The sequence below is a fragment of the Topomyia yanbarensis genome, chromosome 2 (genome assembly GCF_030247195.1).
Source record: "Topomyia yanbarensis strain Yona2022 chromosome 2, ASM3024719v1, whole genome shotgun sequence".
NCBI lineage: Eukaryota > Metazoa > Arthropoda > Insecta > Diptera > Culicidae > Topomyia > Topomyia yanbarensis.
Window position 1 is genome coordinate 238,113,926 of NC_080671.1, and position 23,510 is coordinate 238,137,435.

General features: G+C 37.2%; 1 protein-coding gene across 15 annotated transcripts in view; it reads right to left on the reverse strand.

Moving 5' to 3' along the window:
* Window positions 1-23,510, reverse strand: part of LOC131678358 (neuronal acetylcholine receptor subunit alpha-7) — a 1,795,942-nt gene that overhangs the window by 1,272,871 nt on the left and 499,561 nt on the right. For 14 of the 15 annotated variants that reach the window (XR_009303634.1, XR_009303635.1, XM_058958445.1 and 11 more), the window contains one exon: window positions 13,419-13,463. The exons of the other annotated variant lie outside the window; for it this stretch is intronic. Coding sequence is in view for 12 of the 14 variants with exons in the window: in XM_058958445.1 (XP_058814428.1) it covers window positions 13,419-13,463 (45 nt within the window). In the remaining 2 variants the exon portion in view is untranslated. The remainder of the gene's footprint in view (window positions 1-13,418; window positions 13,464-23,510) is intronic. 15 annotated transcript variants of the gene reach the window in all.

A 23,510-nucleotide genomic window follows, 5' to 3' on the forward strand; every position in this document is an offset into this window, starting at 1 on the left:
ATAAAAAGCTCATCTTTTTAATTACACGCTAGAAAACCCCTTTAAAAGAAATTTATATTAAATAATCAGAAATAGAAAATCAGACTACATCAAGGAACGGGAAGAATATTTCAACAGCTTCAGTTTATTACAAAGAAAAATAAAATTGCCCGATTTTATCAATGTCCCCATTTTGTCACCCTACCTTACACCATAAGACAGATAAAAACGGGTCTTTACTGTATGTATTATTTAATAGGTACATTTCATTTTTGGTTTTTTTTTTAATTGCATCGAACTACAACAATTTTTATATAGTTTTCAAGGGGTTATTTTATGGACTTCTTCCGAAATTTGTCGAACCTATTCCAATTCGTATACCAATTAAATGGTATATTTAAGGGTTTATATGTTGCAGATAAAAAAAATACTGAAATTTTCAGCTTTCTTCCTACACAATATTACGAAAGCTTATTTAACAACTTTCCTTAATAAGTTTGTGAAAATGATAAACTTTTTGAATTTTTTTTAAAGTTTGATTTTTTATTAGACCGTGATTTTTTAATAAATAGTGACCGTCGCGTCACAACGTAGTTTATTTTTCATGGCATGCGGTGAGCACGATCTCTCGAATGGCTGAGCTGAACATTATGGAATAGAACTTAATTTTTACTATTCTTTACAGACTTAACTCGCCGAGCAAATAGCTTTGAATTGGACCCGCTGGTGCTCCAAGACGATTTCGCAAGATTTTCATATAATTGTGCACCCAGTGCATTAACGCAAGTGACGGAAGGTTGTCGAAAAGTTTCGTGAAAATGAAAATTCCAGTACAGGCCATATTCGATTATCCGTAGTCTCGGTTATCCGTAACTCGATTATCCGTAGAAAATAGCTCGATTATCCGTAGTCCGAAGAAATTGTTTCAATTATCCGCATATTATTTCTAAAGCTACATTACACATCTACAATTTTAATTGATAGCAACTACAGTTTCTGAAAGAATAAATATTTTCTAAAAAAATATGAAAACTTCATAGAAGTGCAAAATTTTTACTTAATTAGCATATAATTTTAAATTAGATGCGATGACTTATATATTTTCGTACACCAATCAATTACAAATGATACTAGCTACAGTTTTTAGGAAACCAGAATTTTATGTTCTCACAAAATACTCACAAAAATACGTACAATACAGAAATTTCGCATTTAAAAAAAACTTTTTTTTTCTATCCCAATATTTAAATACAAAAATCGATAAAAATTGATATCAGCTACATTTCCTGGAAGCACAAAACTTTAAACTCTTGAAAATTACAATAATTTGGAAAAATAAAGATATTTCATTTAATCAACAAATACTTCAATTCAATGCGGTGTGCTATGAAATTTTATGCACCTAATCGATTGGCTACAAACTACATTTTCCTGTAGATGCCTGTGATTTTCTCTGTAATTTTTAGAATGAATGTAATGACCGATTTTGTCAGCCCCATTATGTATTTAAGACTGACGAAATCTGAACATATTGGTTTCAGATTGTTTGAGACTATCGAAGGTATGAAATAAAACCCTAGAATACTCTTCGGAATCAGTCTATTATCGCTTCAGTTTGAAAAACAATCGAAACTTTTTAAATACTTTAAGAACATCGACATTTTGAATTTTTAACACACTTGCGCAAAGGATTTCGCTTTAATTCGATCGTGAAACATAGGGGAATTACATAAGAGTGTCTTAAATGTGGCTGAGAAAATCGGGTCAAAAAGCTGACAAATTTATGAGCATGAGCATGATGACCGCACAATTCGTAGTTGCTACTCCGTGCTTGGCCAGAACAGACGAAATTGCACAGTGAATCAACGAATGGAGCCTGGGAGTAGCTATCCATCCTCAATGTGCACGTTTCGAGAGTTCTATACTTTGAAATGCCAATAACAGCGCCGGCCACGTCCTTACAGTCATCGGGGAAGGAAAGGAATGTTAGTGTAACAAGCGTTGTTATGGAGACCGTGTATACCTCTGCATCTCCACGTTTGTCACGGGAAGGAGTTTTTGTTAGTGGGATGGGGTAAAAAGTTGCATAAATTTGGATTCACCTTGATAAGTGATACAATCTATGCAACTCTCAGAAGTATTATCATGTGTTTATTGCTCTGGGCAGCCGGCTGCCGAGAATTTTTAATAGATTTATCGTTTGTTGAATTAATTCAGAAATGCTTGGTTTGTTAAAAATGCAACTTCAACTCCGGACATCCGGCCGTCGGGAGTGTCGCTTATGTTTAGTTGAGTGAAACGGTACGTGAACGATGTTATTATTGCTTGTTTCTTTACTCCCTCGAAACGCGTCATCCGAATAATACAATATAATACAAAGCGATTACTTTTATCATCTTGAGCCATTTGTTGAAATTGAAAACATATGTAATTGATTATTTCGCGCTATAAATATTATTTATCGCGTTAAAACTTTGGTTTTATTAAATGCAACGAGACGATAACTATGTATTGTTTTCTTTCTCGACGAAGACCATTGGTACGCATTGTTATGCTAACTGGAGTGCATTATGAGTGATAAAATATAAGCATCGCCTAAGTACCAAAAACGACCGACTTTGCACGGCGAACATACAACCGACGACAATCGCGCGTAGTTTTTATGATAGCTACTAGAAATAAAGCAAGAATGCAGACAAGAAGAACGATAAGAATAGCACTTATTTAATACTACAACGTGCAAATACTAGAAAATGCAAGTAGTGAAGTGAGTTTTCATCAAAACTATCTGTCATTCCCAAATCAAACCCAGCAACAATCCATTGTAGTCATTCACTGCAGTCCCCCGAAACAGCGGACCGCAGTAGGGCTGCACCCTCCAGCAGAGGAGCGGGTTACATAACGTGTTATGTGCTCGTCTCCACTAGAAAGCACAACAACAGTGCAATCCACCGTCCCGGTGCCGCTCAATGAAAAACGGCACAAATCTGTTTATGTTGACACGTTTTTTGCTCAAAGTTGAGTTGACTCGGCTAATACGTACTCCCCATTGGGTAACTGTTTCGAATTGCGACCCTTTCGAAAAATGGGTTAGCCATGGAAATGGTTCCAAATGCCCCATTTCATCGGAACTAATTAATAAAAATCGAATAGAAATCCTCAAAGTACTACAAACCAAAAATGTTGTTTCCAGGAACCCAACCAAGAGCGGTACTGCGCTTAAGATAGCGACGCCAAAGCAACAAAAAGCCAAGGAAAGGTGAGCACCAACTAGTCATTGGAAGTGCAAGCAAACCTATGATCTACTTGTTCACCCGGCATACGCAAACCCAGGGGGGGCTGGGCGTCTAAATCCTACTCAACCGCAACAAACCTTTTCTTTTTGCGCTGAAAACTTGAGTTTAACATTGCGTTATATAACTATAAAGTATAACGAAAGGCGCAGGAAATTAAAAAAAAATGAAAATATAGTACTTCTCGAGCTTCAACTGTTAGTCCATTCACAACCTCTCATCAACCCGCAGCCTTTCACACTAATAAGACTTTCCAACATCGAGTACAAACTTCCATAGCATTAGAGGAATGCCACTTCCACCCAATGTAGCAATGTAACTTAGCAATTATCTTCCTGAGTCTACTCAAAACCGAATAAAATCCCCTACTTCTTGAGTCTACTCAATACCGAACAAAATCTCCTCGTTGGATTTAACCCACTTTAACACTTGGTGCATTAAAAGTCCTGGGGCAAGTATACTCTAACTAGCTCTGCAAATCGAAGAGTTCCCATTTTTACGGTTGATCATGCGATTCATTGAGCAACATGCAGTGTCTAAATAAGAAAACTAATTCGGTAGTAAATCCAGCATATAGGTGATTCCATATCTCTGGCGAGTAGCGTTAGCAAGCGAACCACTTTTCCCATAAAAAAATAAGTACGCCTGTGTGGGTAAATATCTCCCATAGCGATAGTTCAGCGAACCTGTTCACGGGGCCCAAAGCTCAAGTTACCTTTTTTGAGCATGTGTTAGATTTGAACGCTGGGTAGTATGGGTAGGAAAAACCGTGCTCAGCCCCGCCACCGGACTATCCATCCAACCCCCCCCCCCCAAAACTCCACAAGAACACCAGCCGATCCACCAGACCACAACGACCCAAACCATACAAAATAGCTGCTGGAAAAACCATCGGTCCCGATAAATGGTGCCTTTGAAAAAGTGGCTGTGATTTTTTGTCACACTACCACACTGTACTGGGGTACGCAACACAACTGCGCGATGAAAAAACCACAGCCACCCCCTCAAAAGCACCACTCAGCTAAGCCGACAGCTCTTCCACCAGGTACCCTGCATGAATCGAATCGCGATGATCCAACAAACTGACCGATACTCCTCCCCCAGAATCCCGGAAAGGTTCAAACGGACAATCCGGCGGCAAAGCCGAACACAATCCCCCCCCCCCCCCCCCCCACGCACACTACCAAGCCTTGAGGTAACTTGAGCCTCAAAACCCGAAACCGACTCGAACTAGAATAAAGAATTTGCCCAGTCTGTACATAAGCTCCTTGGACTGTCAAAAAGTGAAGTTGAAGAGTTTCATGCAATGTTCTATACAACTCGTACAAAAACACAAAAGAGAGCGACTGCATGTACGCCACTCAAAGTCACTCATGAATTCGTCTACATGTGTGCAAGCGAATCTTCGAGCCCCCGCCTATCCCTAGCAAACATTAAATTTTTCTCTGATGAAGAGATAAGTACGATCTACATGATACGTCAGGCATCCGTCACCGGGGCAGCACGCCAACGCAACGTCAAAACTAATTATACATAGTTAAAGGACAGCAACACATAAGATCAACGGCATGGAAAGTTCTGACTTACGGAACAAGTGAATGTGCACACGAGAAAGGCATTCAACTTATCCCGGCAGAATGATGACATGACATTGACGCTCTGCGCCGTCGACGAAACCTGACGAGTGATGCATCGTCTGAATCGGACTATAGAGAAAATGCACGTTGAGAGATCGCTACTAGTGTTACCAAAACACAAATACACCTACCTTGCTCTTAGTGAATAAAGTATTGAATATTTTTACAAGCTCTATTAAAATATCGCAAAACAACCATCTTTTTACAAACAAACATAATACATTCTTCTTCTATCAAACTAATTTGCTTCCAAGTAAGGTAAATAAACTGGCGATACCATAGAGTACTGAAAATGTGGCAACCCTAGCAATTGCCTTACCGTGGTACACTCACATCAGCATATTGCTCTCTTCATCACAACTATAAATACGTAAAGAATTTTTCCTTTCATTGTGCATTGGAATAAAAACACACAACTGCTACATGCTTGCCGCCTTCCGAACACACCAACAAGACCACATCGATACATACATATTACATATATGAAAAGAGCATAAGGTAAAAAGAACTTATCTATCACGCAAAACTTTCATTGATGCTTGTACACAGGCTGTAAGCGAAGTCGCACCGCACTGATATTGGTGAGGTCCGTTTATATCACTCGTTCATCGGCCAGATATTTTTTCTTTTTTTCCTGACCGACCATCGCCAATCCGTATCGATATTACACGCACACATTCCAATACACATATGGATGCAGTAGGGCCTAGCCGCCTAGGTACTATGAACCATCCTCGCTCGAAGAAAAGATGGTTACTAACTGAAGCACTGGTCTTTACACGAATTCCACTAGAATGCGTAGATCACTTTAGGGTAATGAAATCGAAAAACTCCACTTTATATCGACACTCAAACACACACACACTATTTCTCCGGGTCAAAAAGCTGACAAATTTATTGTAGAAAAATTCGGCAAACAAACACGGAGACTAATAAAAAAGATCTTCACTGTCAGCACTTTGCACCGCTCTGAAAAGAACAGCGCTAATAATTCTTTACGAAGTACAATGCACTGAACTACCTTTAAGCGACTCGGTAGAACACCGAACAATGGCCAAATGAAGATCCTGGATGATGTTTCCACCAAACAAACAAGAGAAAAAAGTTTACAGAGTGACGATGTAGAACAAACTGAATCATTTAATGCGTTTGAACAAGCATAAAATATCCAAGAACCAAGATTCAGCTAGTTTCTGATTGACTCACTAAACAGTATCTCTAGAGCGCATGATGACGATGATGATATTGAGACATTCACCAAAACACGCCGCACCAACTGTTTACTAAACACCGCTCTAAGGTTGCCAACAAGTTTTTTGTGTAACTAGTAATTGTATTTGCTATTTGCAATAGTAATAAGCCTCCCATTTTGGTTTAAACGCAAGGACAATTTTTAAAACAAAATTTGATTGATAAGTACAGCTCATTAACCCTTTCATGCCCAACTTTTTTCTAGTGCATATATGGTTTAAAAACTATTTTTCCTTGAAAACTGTTGGGTCAAGAAACACGAAAAGCCTATTTTCATAAAGATAGGTGCTTCCATGGTAGTGCTAGAAGCTGTTAAATTTTTACCTTCTAATGCTCAATACAATTCTCCTAGAATAATTACAATAGTCCAATTACGTGGAGAACGTAGTCAACGACAGTCCAAATTGACAAGTTTTATCAGTTTTCAATAATATTGCACCATAACGAAGATATATGAAAAAATCATTTTCCGTCATGTTTCAAAGATTTTCTTCCATTTAATTCAACTATGTTTCCAAACATAGTGGAATTAAATGGAAGAAAATCTTTGAAACATTACATACATTCCTCTAAGACCTCCGTTCGCGTATATATTGCATTTTCCGTCGTCAACGTAAACTGTCCCTGGCAGCACTGCTCCATTAGAATCCAATCAGACTAATTGCAATAACTTCAGTTCTAGAGCTGATCCTTGTAACTGTTAATACTCCAATTAAAGGCAATAATCATATTAAAGAGCCTTACTTGTTTTTGTGAGCAAATCTCGCCTCAATCAAAAGTAATAGCTGATTATAAACGTTGTTGTCCACAAACAACATGGGCATGAATGGATTAAGCCAATTTTATCAATTCTGTAATCTATAAAGATTTTTTTAATTTTATTAAGCGTGATTAATTTGGCACCACTTGCATCTCAACCTGCACGTTGCATAAAGCAGGGCTGACTTTTGGAACAACTTCGTTATGCAAATTTGCAATATTATGACAGAATGGCTATGCGCGGTGTTTCATGAAGCGCGGCCTTTCCTTTTGATTAGGAAAGGCCGCGTGAACTTTTGAGGAAATGCGCTAATACTGCAGCTGATTGAACAACGCACGCTTCTTTGTGTCGCGCGCATAGAAAGTTGTGCATTTTTGATACTTGTAACGTGTCCCCCTTAGAAATCCATATTTCAAAATTGTCCAATGCTGGTTCTTTGTTGGACCAATGTTGTTCGACGCTCAGCAGACCGTTCAACAGGCGTCCATTACTGGACTTGTGTTGGATGGTCTTGAAACAAATTTTTGGGCTTCTCAGTGGAATCTAGCGTGTTGCTTCTCTTAGAGGATTCCCAAAGTTTTGTTGTTGTATACAAACTAGTGGTGCGTAATCTCAAACTCAGTGGTTATTTCTGTCCGAATTTACCGAAACCAGTATTAAGTTGACTGAAGTTTCACACAGAGAATTTAGTTTTATGCGTCTTGATTATTAGACCAAATATAAGTGTATTAATCCAAATTAATCGAACACAATATATTAAAATAAAATAAGTTGGCTAAATAACTTATTACATGTCTTACTTTCACTATATAGAATATAAAGTGATCGATATTCGTCCATTAGTCAAACATTAATGCATGTACCATAAGTCAAACATTGATGCATGCACCTTATATACTGTTTTTCAACATATAACAAAATTATTTCATTAAGGAAAACCTGCTTTAATCCACCTAGCGGTGCAATTGTGCCTTTCTCAATCATGAACACGAGAATGTTTGCGTTGTTTATATTCATTAAAAGCTTTCAAATACATATATTATATTTTATTATTATACATGACATGACAAATATACAAGAAAAGATATCATTATTCGAGTTCTAAAATTTTGCAAAAGAAAAAAACAGCCATGGTAATATGGAACTGAAAAAGGTGCGAAAAGTCCCAAAAAGTCGATTTTCATAAAAAAAAATTATCGAGATAACATAAAATCTCGATGTTTCATGCATATTGAAGATGTTTGGCATCAAAAATACGAATTCGATTTCTGAAATTTCATGGGGTCCCCCTTTGAAAACGAAATTTGGGTTCCCGCTTATATGGGAATTTCATATGTGACCGGACGGTTTAGTCTATATATTTTCGGACCCATACAAGCGACCCGTGCGAAATTTTATAGACATCTGTGGAGATATTATAGCTATCATTTGGGACTAAGTTTGCGGAAATCGGCTCAACCATTTCCGGGAAACCGATGTGAGTCCGTCAATTTTGAAAAATGCCCGCTTCTCCCGGGCACTTCCGGAACCGTCCATGGTGGTCAATGTAGTCAACGAAAGTTTGGTTGGCCGTCGGTGACCTAGAACTGCAAATTTAAGTTGTTTGAGAGACATTTCAACGAAATTTTTACCTTCTTTGCTTTCATCGGAGTATCGGTTTGAATCGCAATTTGCTATGTGATCGCACGCCACAACCCGTAACTCCGGAATCGGAAGTCGGTTGGGGATGAAATTAAATAGCCTACACTACAGGGGCGCAACACCTTTCATTTGAGACTAAGTTTGGTTGAATCAGTTTAGCCATCTCCGAGAAACCGATGTGACTGTTATTCTGAATTTGGATACTTCCGCCGGGGCTTCCAGAACCGATGATGGTGGCCAATGTGGCCAAAAAGACTTTGAATGGATATTAGTGACCTAATACCACAAATCGAAGCAGTTGTGGTCATATTTTGGAAAAAATTTCACCTTTATACATTCATTGCAGAATTTATTAAAATCGACATTTTCTACGTGATCGTTCTCACCACCCTGTAATTCCGGAACCGGAAGTCGGATCCATCAGAAATTCAGCCTATGGGAACGTTATATCTTTCATTTCAGACTAAGTTTGTCAAAATCGGTTCAACCATCTCTGAGAAAAATGAGTGACATTTTTGGTCACATACACACACAGACGCACATACACACACATACATACATACACACATACATACATATGCACAGACATTTGCCGAACTCGACGAACTGAATCGAAGAGTATATGTCACTCGGCCGGGCCTCAATTAAAAAGTCGGTTTTCAGAGCAATTACAATACCTTTCTATTGAGAAAGGCAAAACATTTGTTTTGATTCGATTATCCGGATGATTCGATTATCCGAAGCGAAATTTTTCTGCACTCTACGGATAATCGAATCTGGCCTGTAATGATGATGATTTTCCCAAACGGTTCGGTTTGGAGAGGTTTTTATTTGTTCTTTGCCATTAGGATTAGCGATAATAATTCAAATCAAGGATACCACTGGGAAGTCACTTTTAGAAAGTCGTTGTCGAAGTAAAGTGTGAACTATGCACGCATGCACTTTAGAGGTAGCGTGATATCAGGAGCTGCAATTTCATTTCTTGGAAATTTGAGTAAACGCTGTTGAGAGTATAAACTTAACATCGATTCAAAAAAACTTTTGATTTTTTTGGCTCAGCACAATATTCAACCCATTTAGGGAAATTCAGTTTTCCCACCACGATGCGTTGATTGAAGAATTGAAATATTTTATTAACAGAGCATTAGCAATAATTCGTTTGTATGTCTATTTTATGGACCATTTTTCGCTTTTCCATTGATTTGGTTTGAGATTTCTAGCACTGATGTTGTCCTATGCTGATTTGAGCGATTCTCTGAGTCCTGCCACTATCCCATGTAGTATATGTTATCAAAAATATCGCGAAACATCAAGTTCTAAATATTCTCAATTGATATAATTTCCGAAGAGAGTGATATGAGTTATAAGAAATGTCTCATCACACTGTTAGGTGGATTAAAAGCGTTTTTATTTGTTGTTTTTGTTGTCTAGAACGAGAATTTATAATTTTTTTCTCGAACAGGACAACCCCAGAAATTCGATTTATGATTTTCGCTACAATTAGCGCATTTGAAACTTTTTGTGGTTTTTTCACCGGACATGTATCTTTCGTGTGCGATTTATCACCCCAGATCATACATTTGGAATCCAAATGACAATTTTTTGTGCCGTGCCTAAAGCCTTGGCATCTACGACTCTGGGTCAGATTTTGAATTCTACCCCCATGCCGTCTGTAATGTTCCCACTTTACTCGCACGTGGAACATAAAACGTGCTTTTTCAAATACTTTCAAATTATCAACCTCATTATGGTTAAAATGAGTTAAATAAAGCTCCTGGATAATTCCAGAGCGTACTGGCGTGTTATCGCCAATACCCTTTCTCTTTGAAAGAATATCTTGTGAAGGAGAAAAGCCAAGTTAATTTTTCAATTCGTTGGATATTTCATCCAAACTTTGACCTTGTGGTAGCCGTTTCAAGACAGCCTTGAATGGTCTATCTGTCTTGAAATCATATGAATAAAATTTATATAACTTCTCCGTAAGATATTGGAGTAGTCGTTTGTGGCCAATCAATTCCTCCGCTGTAACTCGACATTCTTCTCTTCGGCCAATCTGAAAAGAGACTTTCACGTCCGGAAAGAACGTCGAAAGCTCAGTTCGAAAGGCTTTGAAGTCGGAGATCATCATTGTTATAGGCGGAGGTGATTGCGTTTTCTTCTCATTGGCATTATACACAATGCGAGGAAATTTAGAAATTTCATCAGCTTCACATTCGGATAAAACATCGAATGAGTTGCTGCAGTCTATTGAATTTCCGGGTGGAGAAGATACCCTTTTCCGTTTAGCTTTAATTTTTTGCACACGGCCTTTCTGGGAGGACCCAGGCATGTTGGAAGAATTAAATATTTCTTTAGGCTGAATTGTTCTTGAAAAATGTTTTAGTCTTGAAAAAGACTGATTGAGTAGAAAAAGTAGGTAGTCTTGAGAAAGACTAATTGTGGAAAAAAATATATGTAGTCTTGAGAAAGACTGATCGAGCGAAAATATAGGTAGCCTTGAGAAAGACTGTTGCTGTTGAAAAACTCTAGGTAAACCAGGAGCTATCAAGATTTGTGACCGGTTCGAACAAAGGTTCAAGCCGGTATAATCCACTAGATTAAATCTCAATCTAGTTCCTGGAAGCTTTTCTTCTTAAATCGTACGGCGGAAATTCAATAGTTAACCAAAGGATCGCAGTGGAGATACATTCCAACCGAAATAAACCATGCAGATAGGATTTCTAGAGGCTCACTGCTAAGTAATCTCTTGGACTGTCAAATACAGCCAGTTCATTTAGAATATGTGAGGCTGAAAGAATGGCTTTGCGAGATGAAAGATAAAAACATACGTAAAAACCTGTTTTAATCCACCCAGCGGTGCAATTGTGCCTTTCTCATTTATCCAAACTATGATTTAATGCCTGGTTACGTTCAATATAACATTGTGGAAATGTCTATTACATTCTTATCACTCTTGATAAGCATATATAAGGACACAGCTGTCACGGACCTGATAAGCAACTTGTCGACACTGACATACTTGAAACAAACAAATATAAAATATTTATATAGCTTAATCAGTGTGAGTTCAATATTGTCTTCATGTTAATTTCTTGGTAGAGAAGGGAAGGGATATAATTAGTGGAAGGTGGAGAATGCGTAGGGAATCATCTAACTTATTTTGGTATACGGGGTGGATGAAGGGAATGCAGGAAAGAGATTGGTCTGAGAGGGGGTGGTGAGAGAAGTGGAGGGGGTTAAGAGGTAGGAGGTGGAGGAGTAGATGGAGGTTTCAAAACCGAACTTCATATTGTACCTTCCATTTGTGACTAAGTTTCTGAAAATTGGTTCAGTCATCACCGAAGTGGCTTTAGATCAGAAATATGCCCGGAACTCGTGTCTTCCGGAATTATTAATAGTGGACAATATTTCAATAATCTTTTATTCGCCGAAGTAATTTGATGTTCATTTCAATAGATTTTAACCCTATGAGGTATTACGGTACCGGTACCGTAATACTGGTTCATATGAGAAATTACTATGTGACCGCAATAACCAACCTTTAACTCCGGAACCAAAAGTCAGAGCTGAATGAAATTTAATAGCAGTCATTGAAATATTTTATCTTTCATTTGAAATCAAGTTTGTAAAAATCGGTTAAGAGTTTACTGGAAAATAGGTGTGGCATTAGCCCGGGAACTTGGCGAGTTCTAAGGGGGCATCAACATCCGTCATAGGTGACCAATGTGCTCAAAACTACTTTGATTGGTCATTAGTAATGTGGACTCGCAAATCCAAGTAATGTTGAACGTATTTGAATATGTATTACATCATTCGTACATCATAGGGTTACCAGTCTATATGGGAATTTGCTGTGTGACCGCTCTCTAAATCCGTAAAGTCCGATCAACTAAAAATTCAATAACGTCTAATGGGAGTGTTATACCGTTCATTTGAAACTAAGTTTGTGTAAATCGGTTCAGCCATCTCTGAGAAAATTGAGTTACGTTATTTGACACACACACCTACATACACACATACATACACAGAGACATTTTGCGATCTCGACGAACTGAATCGAATGGGATATGACACTCGGCCCTCCGGGCCTTGGTTGGAAAATTGACTTTTGGAATGATTGCATAGCCTTTCTTTATATGAGAGAGGCAAAAAGAAAAACAAAACATCTATCGGCAGGTCCCGTCCCAGGCTATCTTTATCATTTGTTTACCATTTATCTGTCAGTGTCATTCCAATCGAGTACGAGACCTGCCAATGGCAGTGAATCGAGATGGATTAGAAGCGCTTTTCTGCGGTTTGGGTGCTTTTAACAGGTTTCGTAGTCTTCATCCATAGGAATTCAGCGTCTCTACTTTAAATATAAACAACGCCTTTGCCAGAAACCTGCTTGCAGCATAACAAATGAAGCCTGTCACAATAAAAACAGGCAGGCGTACATCAATGCCTTTCGAGCTGTTACTGTCTTTCCGTAGATCTGATATTTTTACACCTATTGATGAAATCTTGTTAACGTGTTTTTGGTACACATTTCAGAAAAATGGTCATTGTTGTCGTGTTTAGCGACGCTGAATTAAGTTCCATTACAATAATTCTCTTAGTTTCACGCGATTATCACAAAATTTGTAAACTAGTGTTATCCGTATAACAAACTAAGTTTTTTGTTCTTTTTTAATTGGTACTTTAACCTTGAAGGTCATTCGCTCGACGAACAGTTAGTTTGTGCTATTAATTACGAAATGTTTGTATCACAAGTAACTCTGCATTATTTTCGAAAATATAGTAAATAAAATAAAAACTTACTCGTTTTGCAACCGTATGCGCATTGGGGTTTTATATGAATATCCATAATTAACTTACCAAAGAAAGCCAAATATTGGAAATCAGTAGTTGATTCTTCTCGTCCTATAATCAACACATAGTTAAAAATATAAATAAATTCTAATTCAAAACAAGTTTTTATCATATGTGTGAAAGCATGATCATTTTTAGTTAGACTCGTGTGAAATTTCACTATTAAACAATTCGGTTAAGGTTAAGACCTAGTCAAATATTATTACTGAACGAATGGGAACACTTGAAGTAATACAACATGCATGTAATTCATTTTGACATGTACCCACTTAAAAGCGACATCAATGCATTTTATAACAGAATATTTTGTTTAAGGTGATTTGATTTAGTGTGGATCAGGGTTCAATGCAATATTTGAAAAATTTCTTATATTTATATTTACAACTTTTGGTAATAATTTTATTAAGTTAGTATTTAGTGTTTCGGGTTCTCCTTATCAGTAACAAGCACCTTCATTCGTAACCGAACGTGTACCGAGAAACAAGTGCTTTTTGTTCTCTCCGGTGTGGTTTAGTTTTTTCGGTAGTACGAAGGTGCTTGCTGTGGCAGAGGCTGCAGTAAAGCATTACTAATAAACAGTCCCGCGAGTGATATTTATTAGCTGCGATATCGGTGAAGGTAGTGCAGTGAAGTGCGTTACTAAACAGTTTTCTTGCCTGAAAGACGGCTTTGTTTAGACGAGCTATATCAGCTCTCTACTGTGTGAAGGTCACGTGGGTGACGGATAAAACAAACGATTTTTTTATTATTGTTTTTGATTTTTTTTTGATTTAAATTAAATAGTGCGGTCGAGCGTGTTGCTCCTGCAACAAAATGGAACAAACAGAAGGATCACCCTCCGAAGACGAATATTATGGGGAAGAAGAACGTATATCTGATACTGAGACAGATAATGTTATGGTCGATCCACTTCCCCCACTTTCCCCTAATGTCTCACAGCCCCCCCCCCCCCCGAGTCAAGGTTTACCAGGATGGTTCCGCTGGTCCTTGGGTGGTATACTTTCGGCCCAAAAATAAATCGTTAAACAGCATAACTGTTGCACGGGAGCTGACAAAACGTTACTCGGCCGTAACCGAGATTAAAAAGGTTCAGTCAGATAAACTGCGCGTAATCGTTACTGACTTGAAACAGGCCAATGATATCGTTAGCAATAGCCTCTTTACGCTGGAGTATCGCGTCCCTTCTCGTGATGTGGAGATCGACGGTGTGGTAAGTGATGCGGGTCTAACTGTCGATGATCTGATGAATTATGGGGCTGGCCGCTTTAAGGACCCTAACCATCAATCAGTTAAGATTTTGGAGTGCAAGCAATTGGTTTTGTGAAAGTGAATATGGTAACTTGTGTGAAAGAGTGCGTAAACATCAATCGGTTAAATCGTGTGAAATACTTTACTTTTCGTTGAAAAATTTGTGGGCGCCTATTGCTAATCGATATATCATTCAGATAAGTATAGTGTGTAGTCATACAGACTATTATTGTTCTGTGATTTTCAAATTTCATTTCGCTGCGGCTGGCTTTATAAGCTTGCCCGCAGTGGAAGACGCAGTGTTATATTGTTCTTTGGTATTGTCCCGCTTCTCCAGCTGTAGTTTAATTTGCCTATAATGAGCGTCCTGTGTGCAAAGTGTACGGGCACGGTGAGTCTAGCCGAAGGCCTGGTTGTATGTCTTTTTTGCGGTAATAAATATCATCAAAAATGTTCCGGGCTAACAAAGGCCATGGTAAATTGGGTGGCTGATAATGCAAGTCTTTGCTACAAGTGTGCGAAGTGTTTATCAGATCAGTCTTCTGGTGTGCAGGATGTTAGTTCGATATCCATTGAGTTGAATAAGAAGATGGAACAATTCGCTTCCATTTTTGAGTCTCTCACTGATGCCCGAAAAAACATCGATGCACAGATAAACATAGCAGTAGAAAACGGAATAGAAAAACTGATCAGGTCTTTAAACAACTCTCTCGAGAGTAAATTGGCTAGCTTGGAAAACAGTGTTGCCAAAAAGTTGGAAGATTTGAAAAGTTGTTTAAATGAAAATGTTAAGCGTGAAATTGAATTAGTTGGAATGAACAGAAAGAGGAATTTAGTAATAGGAAGGTTCATTCTGAATCTGACGGGAATCCCAGTAGAAAACGAAAAATTTTGACGAATAAAGAAAATGAACCGATGTTAATTGAAATAGACGATGATGGAAATAATGACGAGGTTTTTGATAAAAATAGTAGAATTACTTACGCGAATGTTTTGTCGAGAGCTACTGGGACGAATAAAACTAGAACTAGAAGTCAAACGAAACGTAAGGCTCGCCCGGTCATTGTGATTAAATCAGTCGAGCCGTTGCAATCGAGTGACGACACGAGGAATGAATTAAAAAATAAATTAGATCCAAAGGTGCACAAAATTAGCAACTTTAAAAACGGTAAAGATGGCTCGATTATTGTGGAGTGTGCAACTCGGGATAATATTGAATCGGTGAAAGAAAACATTGTACGCAATCTGGGTGAAAAGTTTATACTGCTGTTATACCGATACCCGGTAAACCGAAGTTGAAAATAATGGGGATGAGTGATCGATACTCTGAGGAAGTTTTCGTTGACTTATTAAAGAATCAGAATGAGGGCATTCCGGTCGATTATGTTAAAGTTGTTGCCAATTTTGAAAATCCACGCTTCAAGTATAACAAATACAATGTAATGATTGAAGTTGATAAGAACACTTATAGCGGCCTGATGTCAGCCCGTACGGTGAACATTGGTTGGGATAGGTGTTCTGTTTTAGAGGCCTTTAACGTGCTGCGCTGCTTCAACTGTGGAGAATTTGGTCATAAGAGTACGGGATGCGTTAATAAAGAAACATGCTCCAGATGTAATGGAGCGCATAGAACACCTCAATGCTCGTCAACTGATTTTAAATGTGTAAATTGTATAAAAAAGAATAGTGAACGCAAAATGAATTTGGACGTAAACCATGCGGCATTTAGTAAGCAGTGTTCAGTATATCGGAGACTGCTAGAATCGAAAAAAGCAACGTTTTGTTGAGTGAATAGCAACTAACAAACGGGAGGCTGTCTGAAATATTATGTTTAAATATAGCTGGGTTGTCTACAAACCTTGTTGCAATGCGACATCTTGTAGAAAACAAACGTCCATTGTTGGTTTTTCTATCAGAAACACATATTGTTAATGCTGATGCATTTGATCAGTATAGCATTCCGGGTTATAAAGTTGCTTTTTGCCTATCTCATTCCAGACATACCGGTGGAGTTGCTATTTACGCCAAAGAATCGATTAAATTCAACGTTCGGTTAAACGAAGCAGTTGATAATAATTGGTTCTTGGGTATATCAGTTGAAAGAGGCATGCAGATGGGAAACTTTGCAGTAGTATACCATTCTCCTAGTTCTAGCGATCGACGATTTTTAAAAATTTTATAAAACTGGTGGGAGAATTTCGTTGATTTAAGCAAACTTAATGTAATTTCGGGCGATTTCAATATTGATTGGCTCAACGATCAAAATTCGAATCAGTTGAAGCAGTTGGCTGAGTTTTTCAATTTCAAGCAAACGGTTAGTGAGTTTACAAGAATTTTCAGACACAGTAGAACATTGATAGATCACGTGTATTCCAATTTTGATGGGGTTCATTCGTATGTAGAGGCCGATTGTAAAATTTCAGATCATGAGACAATTTCAATTTTGCTGGAGAGTGAACCAAACCGTGAGGAGGATAAAGTTAAAATTAAGTGCTGGAAAAGATATTCGAAACAAGCCATGTCTCAACTGGTTTCGAGAAGCCTGGATTTTACGGAATTGAATGGAAATTTGGATAACAAGGCAGCTGTTCTAACTAATGTGTTAAAAGAGTGTACATATAGTTTAGTTTCTCAAAAGTATATTAATTTAAATAGCTCGAACAGCTGGTACTCTTTAGATCTTTTGCGCCTGAAACGTAAAAGGGATAAAAAGTGCAAGAAATTTTGCAGAACTAATAGTGAACGTCTTTGGAATGGGTACACACACGCGCGAAATATTTATTCACGAGCTTTGAAAAAGACCAAATGTGAGTACATTCAAAGGAAGATCGATCAACATCAAAACAACAGCAAAGAGTTATGGAAAATCCTAAAGAATTTAATTAAACCTAAACCTAGTTCCTCGCAGTCCATAACTTTTAACGGAGTAGAAGAACAATCTGAGCAAATAATAGCTGAAAAATTGAACAGTTATTTCGTTAACAGTGTGCAACTGATCAATCAAAGTATTGAGCTGGTCAGTGAACCTGCGGAAATAACACAGCCGATTAATATTAACTGTAGATTTGATGGGTTTCACCCAATCACTTTTGAACAATTGAAAGATATTTGTTTTTCTTTGGGAAATTCGACTGGTATCGATAATGTCAATGCAAAAGTGATACAGGATTGCTTTCATGTCATCGGACACGATCTACTGGACCTTGTAAATGAATCGCTACAAACTGAGCACGTACCGACAGTTTGGAAGGAATCACTTGTGATTCCTATTCCCAAAGTTACTGGGACGGATAAAGCCGAAGAGTACCGCCCCAATAACATGTTGCACACATTAGAGAAAATTTTAGAACTTGTTGTTAAGGGCCAGCTGATGAGTTATTTGAATAATAATAATTTGCTAATTCCGGAGCAATCGGGATACCTAGAGGGACACTCTTGCGAAACCGCTTTGAATCTAGTGTTAGCAAAATGGAAAGAGAAAATCGAGGTTAAAGAGACTATTTTTGCTGTATTTTTGGATCTGAAACGCGCTTTTGAGATAATTTCGAGACCATTACTTTTGAAAACTTTAGAGCGATTTGGTATCGGAGGGATAGCGCATAATTGGTTTGAAAACTATTTATGTGATAGAACTCAGAAAACTAGTTTCAACGATTTTGTATCTTGTCCTCTCGGCAATCCTCTTGGAGTGCCGCAAGGTAGTGTCTTAGGTCCTATTTTATTTATTATGTATATAAATGACATGAGGCGAGTTTTACGATTTTGTGACTTAAATTTGTTTGCTGACGACACTGTTCTGTTCATTGCAGCTAAGGATATAGATGAAGCCGTGGCGCATTTGAACGAAGATTTGCATTCCTTTGCTCGTTGGTTAAAATTCAAACAATTAAAGTTAAATGTTGCTAAAACTAAATATATGATCATCTCTTCGGCTAATACTAGGCCTGACATTACAAGCTCCACTTGTAGGCCAAGCTCTGGGTGCTATCGATGTTGACGCAACGATGATTACCAGAGCTTCCTCTCGGCTTAAGTCATCTTTCAATCCGGGACCCGACGGGTTCCCCTCTGTTATCCTGAAAAGGCATATTGAAGCTTTGATTACTCCGCTTCTTCACATCTTTCGAGCATGTATTGCTAGAGGAGTTTTTCCATCTTGCTGAAAATACGCGAACATGTTCCCAGTTCACAAGAAGGGTAATAAGCGAGACGTCAATAATTACCGTGGAATAACTTCATTGAGTGCTGTTTCGAAGTTGTTTGAGCTGGTGATTATGGAACCTCTTCAGGCTCATTGTAAGCAGTACCTAGGTGACGATCAACACGGCTTCACGTCCGGACGGTCAACTGCGTGTAACCTGCTGTGTTTAACATCCTACATAACAGAGAGTATGGAACATCGCGCTCAAACCGACGTTGTTTACAACGACTTATCTGAGGCTTTCGATAACATAAATCACGATATCGCAATCGCAAAAATGGAGAGATTTGGAATAAATGGTAGTGTTTTGCAGCTGTTTCGATCCTATCTCACAGACCGAGAGATAGCGGTTGTCATAGGAGAATGTCAGGCCCCCATCTTCATTTCTACGTCAGGAATACCTCAAGGAAGCCACTTGGGACCATTGATGTTTCTACTATACTTCAATGATGTACATCTAGTTCTGAAGACTCCACGATTGTCCTTCGCAGATGACCTCAAAATATTTCGACTAATTCGTTCAATTGAAAACTGCAAATTACTCTAACAGCAGTTTGATGTCTTTGCTGATTGGTGTAACACGAACCGCATGTGCGTGAACCCGAAGAAGTGCTCGGTTGTATCGTTTTCACGGAAAAGGGATTCGATTTATTTTAACTACCGTCTACTAGAAACAGACATTGAACGCGTCAGTCACGTGAAGGATCTGGGAGTGTTTCTGGATTCTCAACTTACGTTTAAGCAACACGTCTCTTATGCAGTTGGTAAAGCATCTCGCTCTGGGATGCATCTTCAGAATAGCCAAAAATTTTACAGATATCTATTGTCTCAAATCGGTCTACTGTGCTTTATCGCGATTAATACTAGAATATTGCTCTGAAGTTTGGAGTCAAAACTACAATAACGGCGTTGAGAGAATAGAGTCCGTTCAGTGTCGCTTTTTATGTTTCGCGCTTCGTAGATTGCCGTGGAGAGATCCTTCCCGACTACCACGCTATGAAAACCGGTGTCAGCTGATTCAACTAGAGCCCCTACATTTTCGAAGGAATACTGCAAGAGCTTTGTTCATCGCTGACACTCTGCAAGGTCGTATAGATGCCCCAGCTATTTTGGAACAAATCAACATAAACGTCGCACCTCGAGCACTACACAACAACATTATGTTAAGATTACCATTCCGACGCACTAACTATAGTATGTATGGAGCCATCACTGGTCTGCAGCGAATTTTTAACCAGGCAGCTTCAGCATTCGATTTCAACGTTTCTCGACAAACTCTGCGTATACGTTTTTCCAGACTGTTTAATCAATTAGATAACAACACTTGACATTTTTCTTCTTTGTTTTTAATTATTGTATGACTATTGTTCTTGTGTACTTGATTGTTAGAAATAAGATTAGCATTAAGTCCAACATCATTGGGGCTTTGATATGCCTGTTGATGTATTAAACAAATAAACAAAATTCCAATTTTTTTATTTTTTGAATTTAGTATCACATTTTTATAATTTGGGGATTAATTAACTTTATTACCCATGCGATTAACAAGTGCATCCATTGTGACACAATACCAAAATTGTATGATATACTAGAAAAACTTGCATTAGCAGTAAGTAATCTGAAATCTGTGCATCCTATTTCCTCCAACGAAAAACGAAAGAGAGAGAAGCCGGTTTCACCCAAAAATAATGAAATATTTCTCAAAAAAGACTAAATGAAGCATGGGCTGAAGCATTAATTTTGAGTAAAAGAAATCATTCACTCTCCTTTGTTTTCCGGCAGCGAAATAAGGACAGCACATTAAAATTACCTACTGGTAGGTATTAGAATTTAGGTGTGCATTTGTTAAACAATGGCACATTTATCAGAACAGAGTGTAAAAGTTATAATAAGACATTCATCAAAGACTTCAGTGTTCTGAATGTTCACGATTGAAAAATGTTCATTACTTACTACTTACTATAATTGATGCGTATTTACGGAAAAACATTAAAAAATTACTTATCGTAGATATGAAAATCGCACAAACATCCACCTTATCTTGTTTGTGCTATTTATCTGTAGATGTCGAAGCAGGTAATTGCAGAAAAATGCCATTCGGATGGGTTCGCAAGAGGAAATTCAGTTGTGATTCGCTAGTTGAGCCGTGCCCTTCATCCAACTAACAAATTTGATTCGCTAGTTGTACCTACTGGCAAGTGTCCAAAGGAGACGTTAATAGTATAAATGTATCTATTCACATCTCTTATTACACTAGTTTACAAATTTTGGGTTAATTGCATGAAGTTAAGAAAAAAGGTGTTTTCTAACTCAATTTTGGGTCGCTGAGCACGAAAATCATATCCATTTACTTTTTCAAAGAACCATTTTTGTGATTTTTTAAAAAAGGTGTTTTTGAGCACTTTTTACAGTTTTTAGTCAATATCTCCGGAACAAATCTTCCAATTAACACAAACGAATCATCATTCGAAAGGTATTGATATATATATATATATATATATATATATATATATATATATATATATATATATATATATATATATATATATATATATATATATATATATATATATATATATATATATATATATATATATATATATATATATATATATATATATATATATATATATATATATATATATATATATATATATATATATATATGATAAAATATCAACAATTTAGGGTTAAGAGCAACAAAATTCAAAAAAAGTAGTGTTGGTAAAATTACTAATTTTTGGTAGATTTTTATTAAAAAAATAAATCAGCAAAAAAATCTTTTAATACTTTATGTGACAGGCAAACTTCTAACGTGAATTTTAAGCCTAAGATCACGAAAATCCGACAAAAACTGGTGATGTTACTGGGCACCGAGTGACAATTGCTCTGTTTGTCACATATCTCTTTTGGTCTTAAATAAGATTACATTAGTTTACAAGAAAAATGAAGGTACGAGAAAAAGTGTTTTCTAGATTAATTTTGGGTCGCCGAATACGAAAATAATACTCTATTTCTTTTTCTGAGAAGTTCTAGTTTAAAAAAAAGTTTTTCTTTGCTTCCGCTTTTTTGTTTTTGCTCTATTTTTTATTACAGAAAAATAATTTTTCATATTTTCAGAATCTAATGTGACAGATTTTAACAATTTGAAGGTAATCGCGATAAGCTAAGAAGGAAGGCGTTTCCTCAGTTAATTTTGGATCGCTGAATACGAAAACCAAGTCCATTTTTTTCAAAGAAGCAATTTCAAGATTTCTTTGAAAAAGGTGTTTTTGGTTACTATTTTAGTTATTTGCCAATATCTTGTTCAAATAGGATCCGATCGAAACAGTTCGAAAGGTATTGATGTGCCGTTTCCGAAAATGTATAATATGCGTAGATCAAATCTCGACAAACATATGATTACGGCTTAAAAGCCAACTGTCAAAATTTTCTTTGAAATGAAATTTCAGACAAACTGTTACCCGCCAATCACAGATGTTTATAGCAAGCGAAAAAAAAGTTTTATCTTGCATTAACTGCTATGAACTGCGTTTAGCCAGTAACGGTTTGTCCGGAATTTCCTTTCAAAGAGAATTTTGACAGTTGGCTTTTAAGCCGTAATTGTATGTTTGTCGAGAAATGTACATTTATTATGATTACAATCGACCAAAGTAAAAAAAATTAAAGGTTTGTGTACACGACCACGGTGACATTAAAAATGTAGCTTTTTTCAAGAGCGTGCAAATGAATTTTATCTATCACACATATCGACTCACGTTCTTGCTCACTCGCCTGTTTTCATATGTTACAATTTGCTATATACCCTCCCCATTAAAACATAATTTAATCTATCTGGTTAATCTGGTAATCTATTGATTAATCAAGTATCTCACTAGGTGATTGGCATTATTTGGCTGATCCATCTAGTAAAAATAGGCTGGTCTGTCCAGAAAATATATTCAAAAGAAAAGTTCCATATTGCGAACTCGTCGCTGTTGTGCTATCTTATGACAAACGCCATTTTGGGGTAGACTGAGTTAGATATGCCACATCACTTGGCTAAAAATCTCTACAAAGTGGCGTTTTCAGAATTTTGACATTCTGCTTGCTTGCGAGAAACGTGCTGAGAAATTTTCAATTGTTTACTTAAATTAACTGTGTATGGGGATTGGCTCAAGATATCTTGATGTATAAGATGTTTTTATGTTTAAAACTATCCGAGAAACACAATGGTATAATAATTTTCAAAATAAAAATACACGCATTGTGTGAAAAAAAGCAGTTTAAGTTTTTAATTGGAAATATAGCATGTTTGGCAACACTGTAACCAAAAATGACTATATTTTCTAGATTCCCTGACTCATTTCCTTCAAGATGCATTTAACAGATTGTTTATAGACCAAGTGAAGCCAAAGATATGAATAAAAGTTCATAATTGTTGAATTTTTTCTATGAAATATTTTCCATGCGCGATTATGACACGCCATACAAATTTTGCCATCAATGCACACCTATGACACGTGTGAGTGCGACTTTTGTTTATATTTATAGTAAAAACTCGCAACATAGTCAACCGATCTTCGTAATATTTGAGAGATTAATACAGAATAGATAGAAGCATCAATTATATTCTTTGAATTATTTATACCATTTATAAGCTTCAAGCT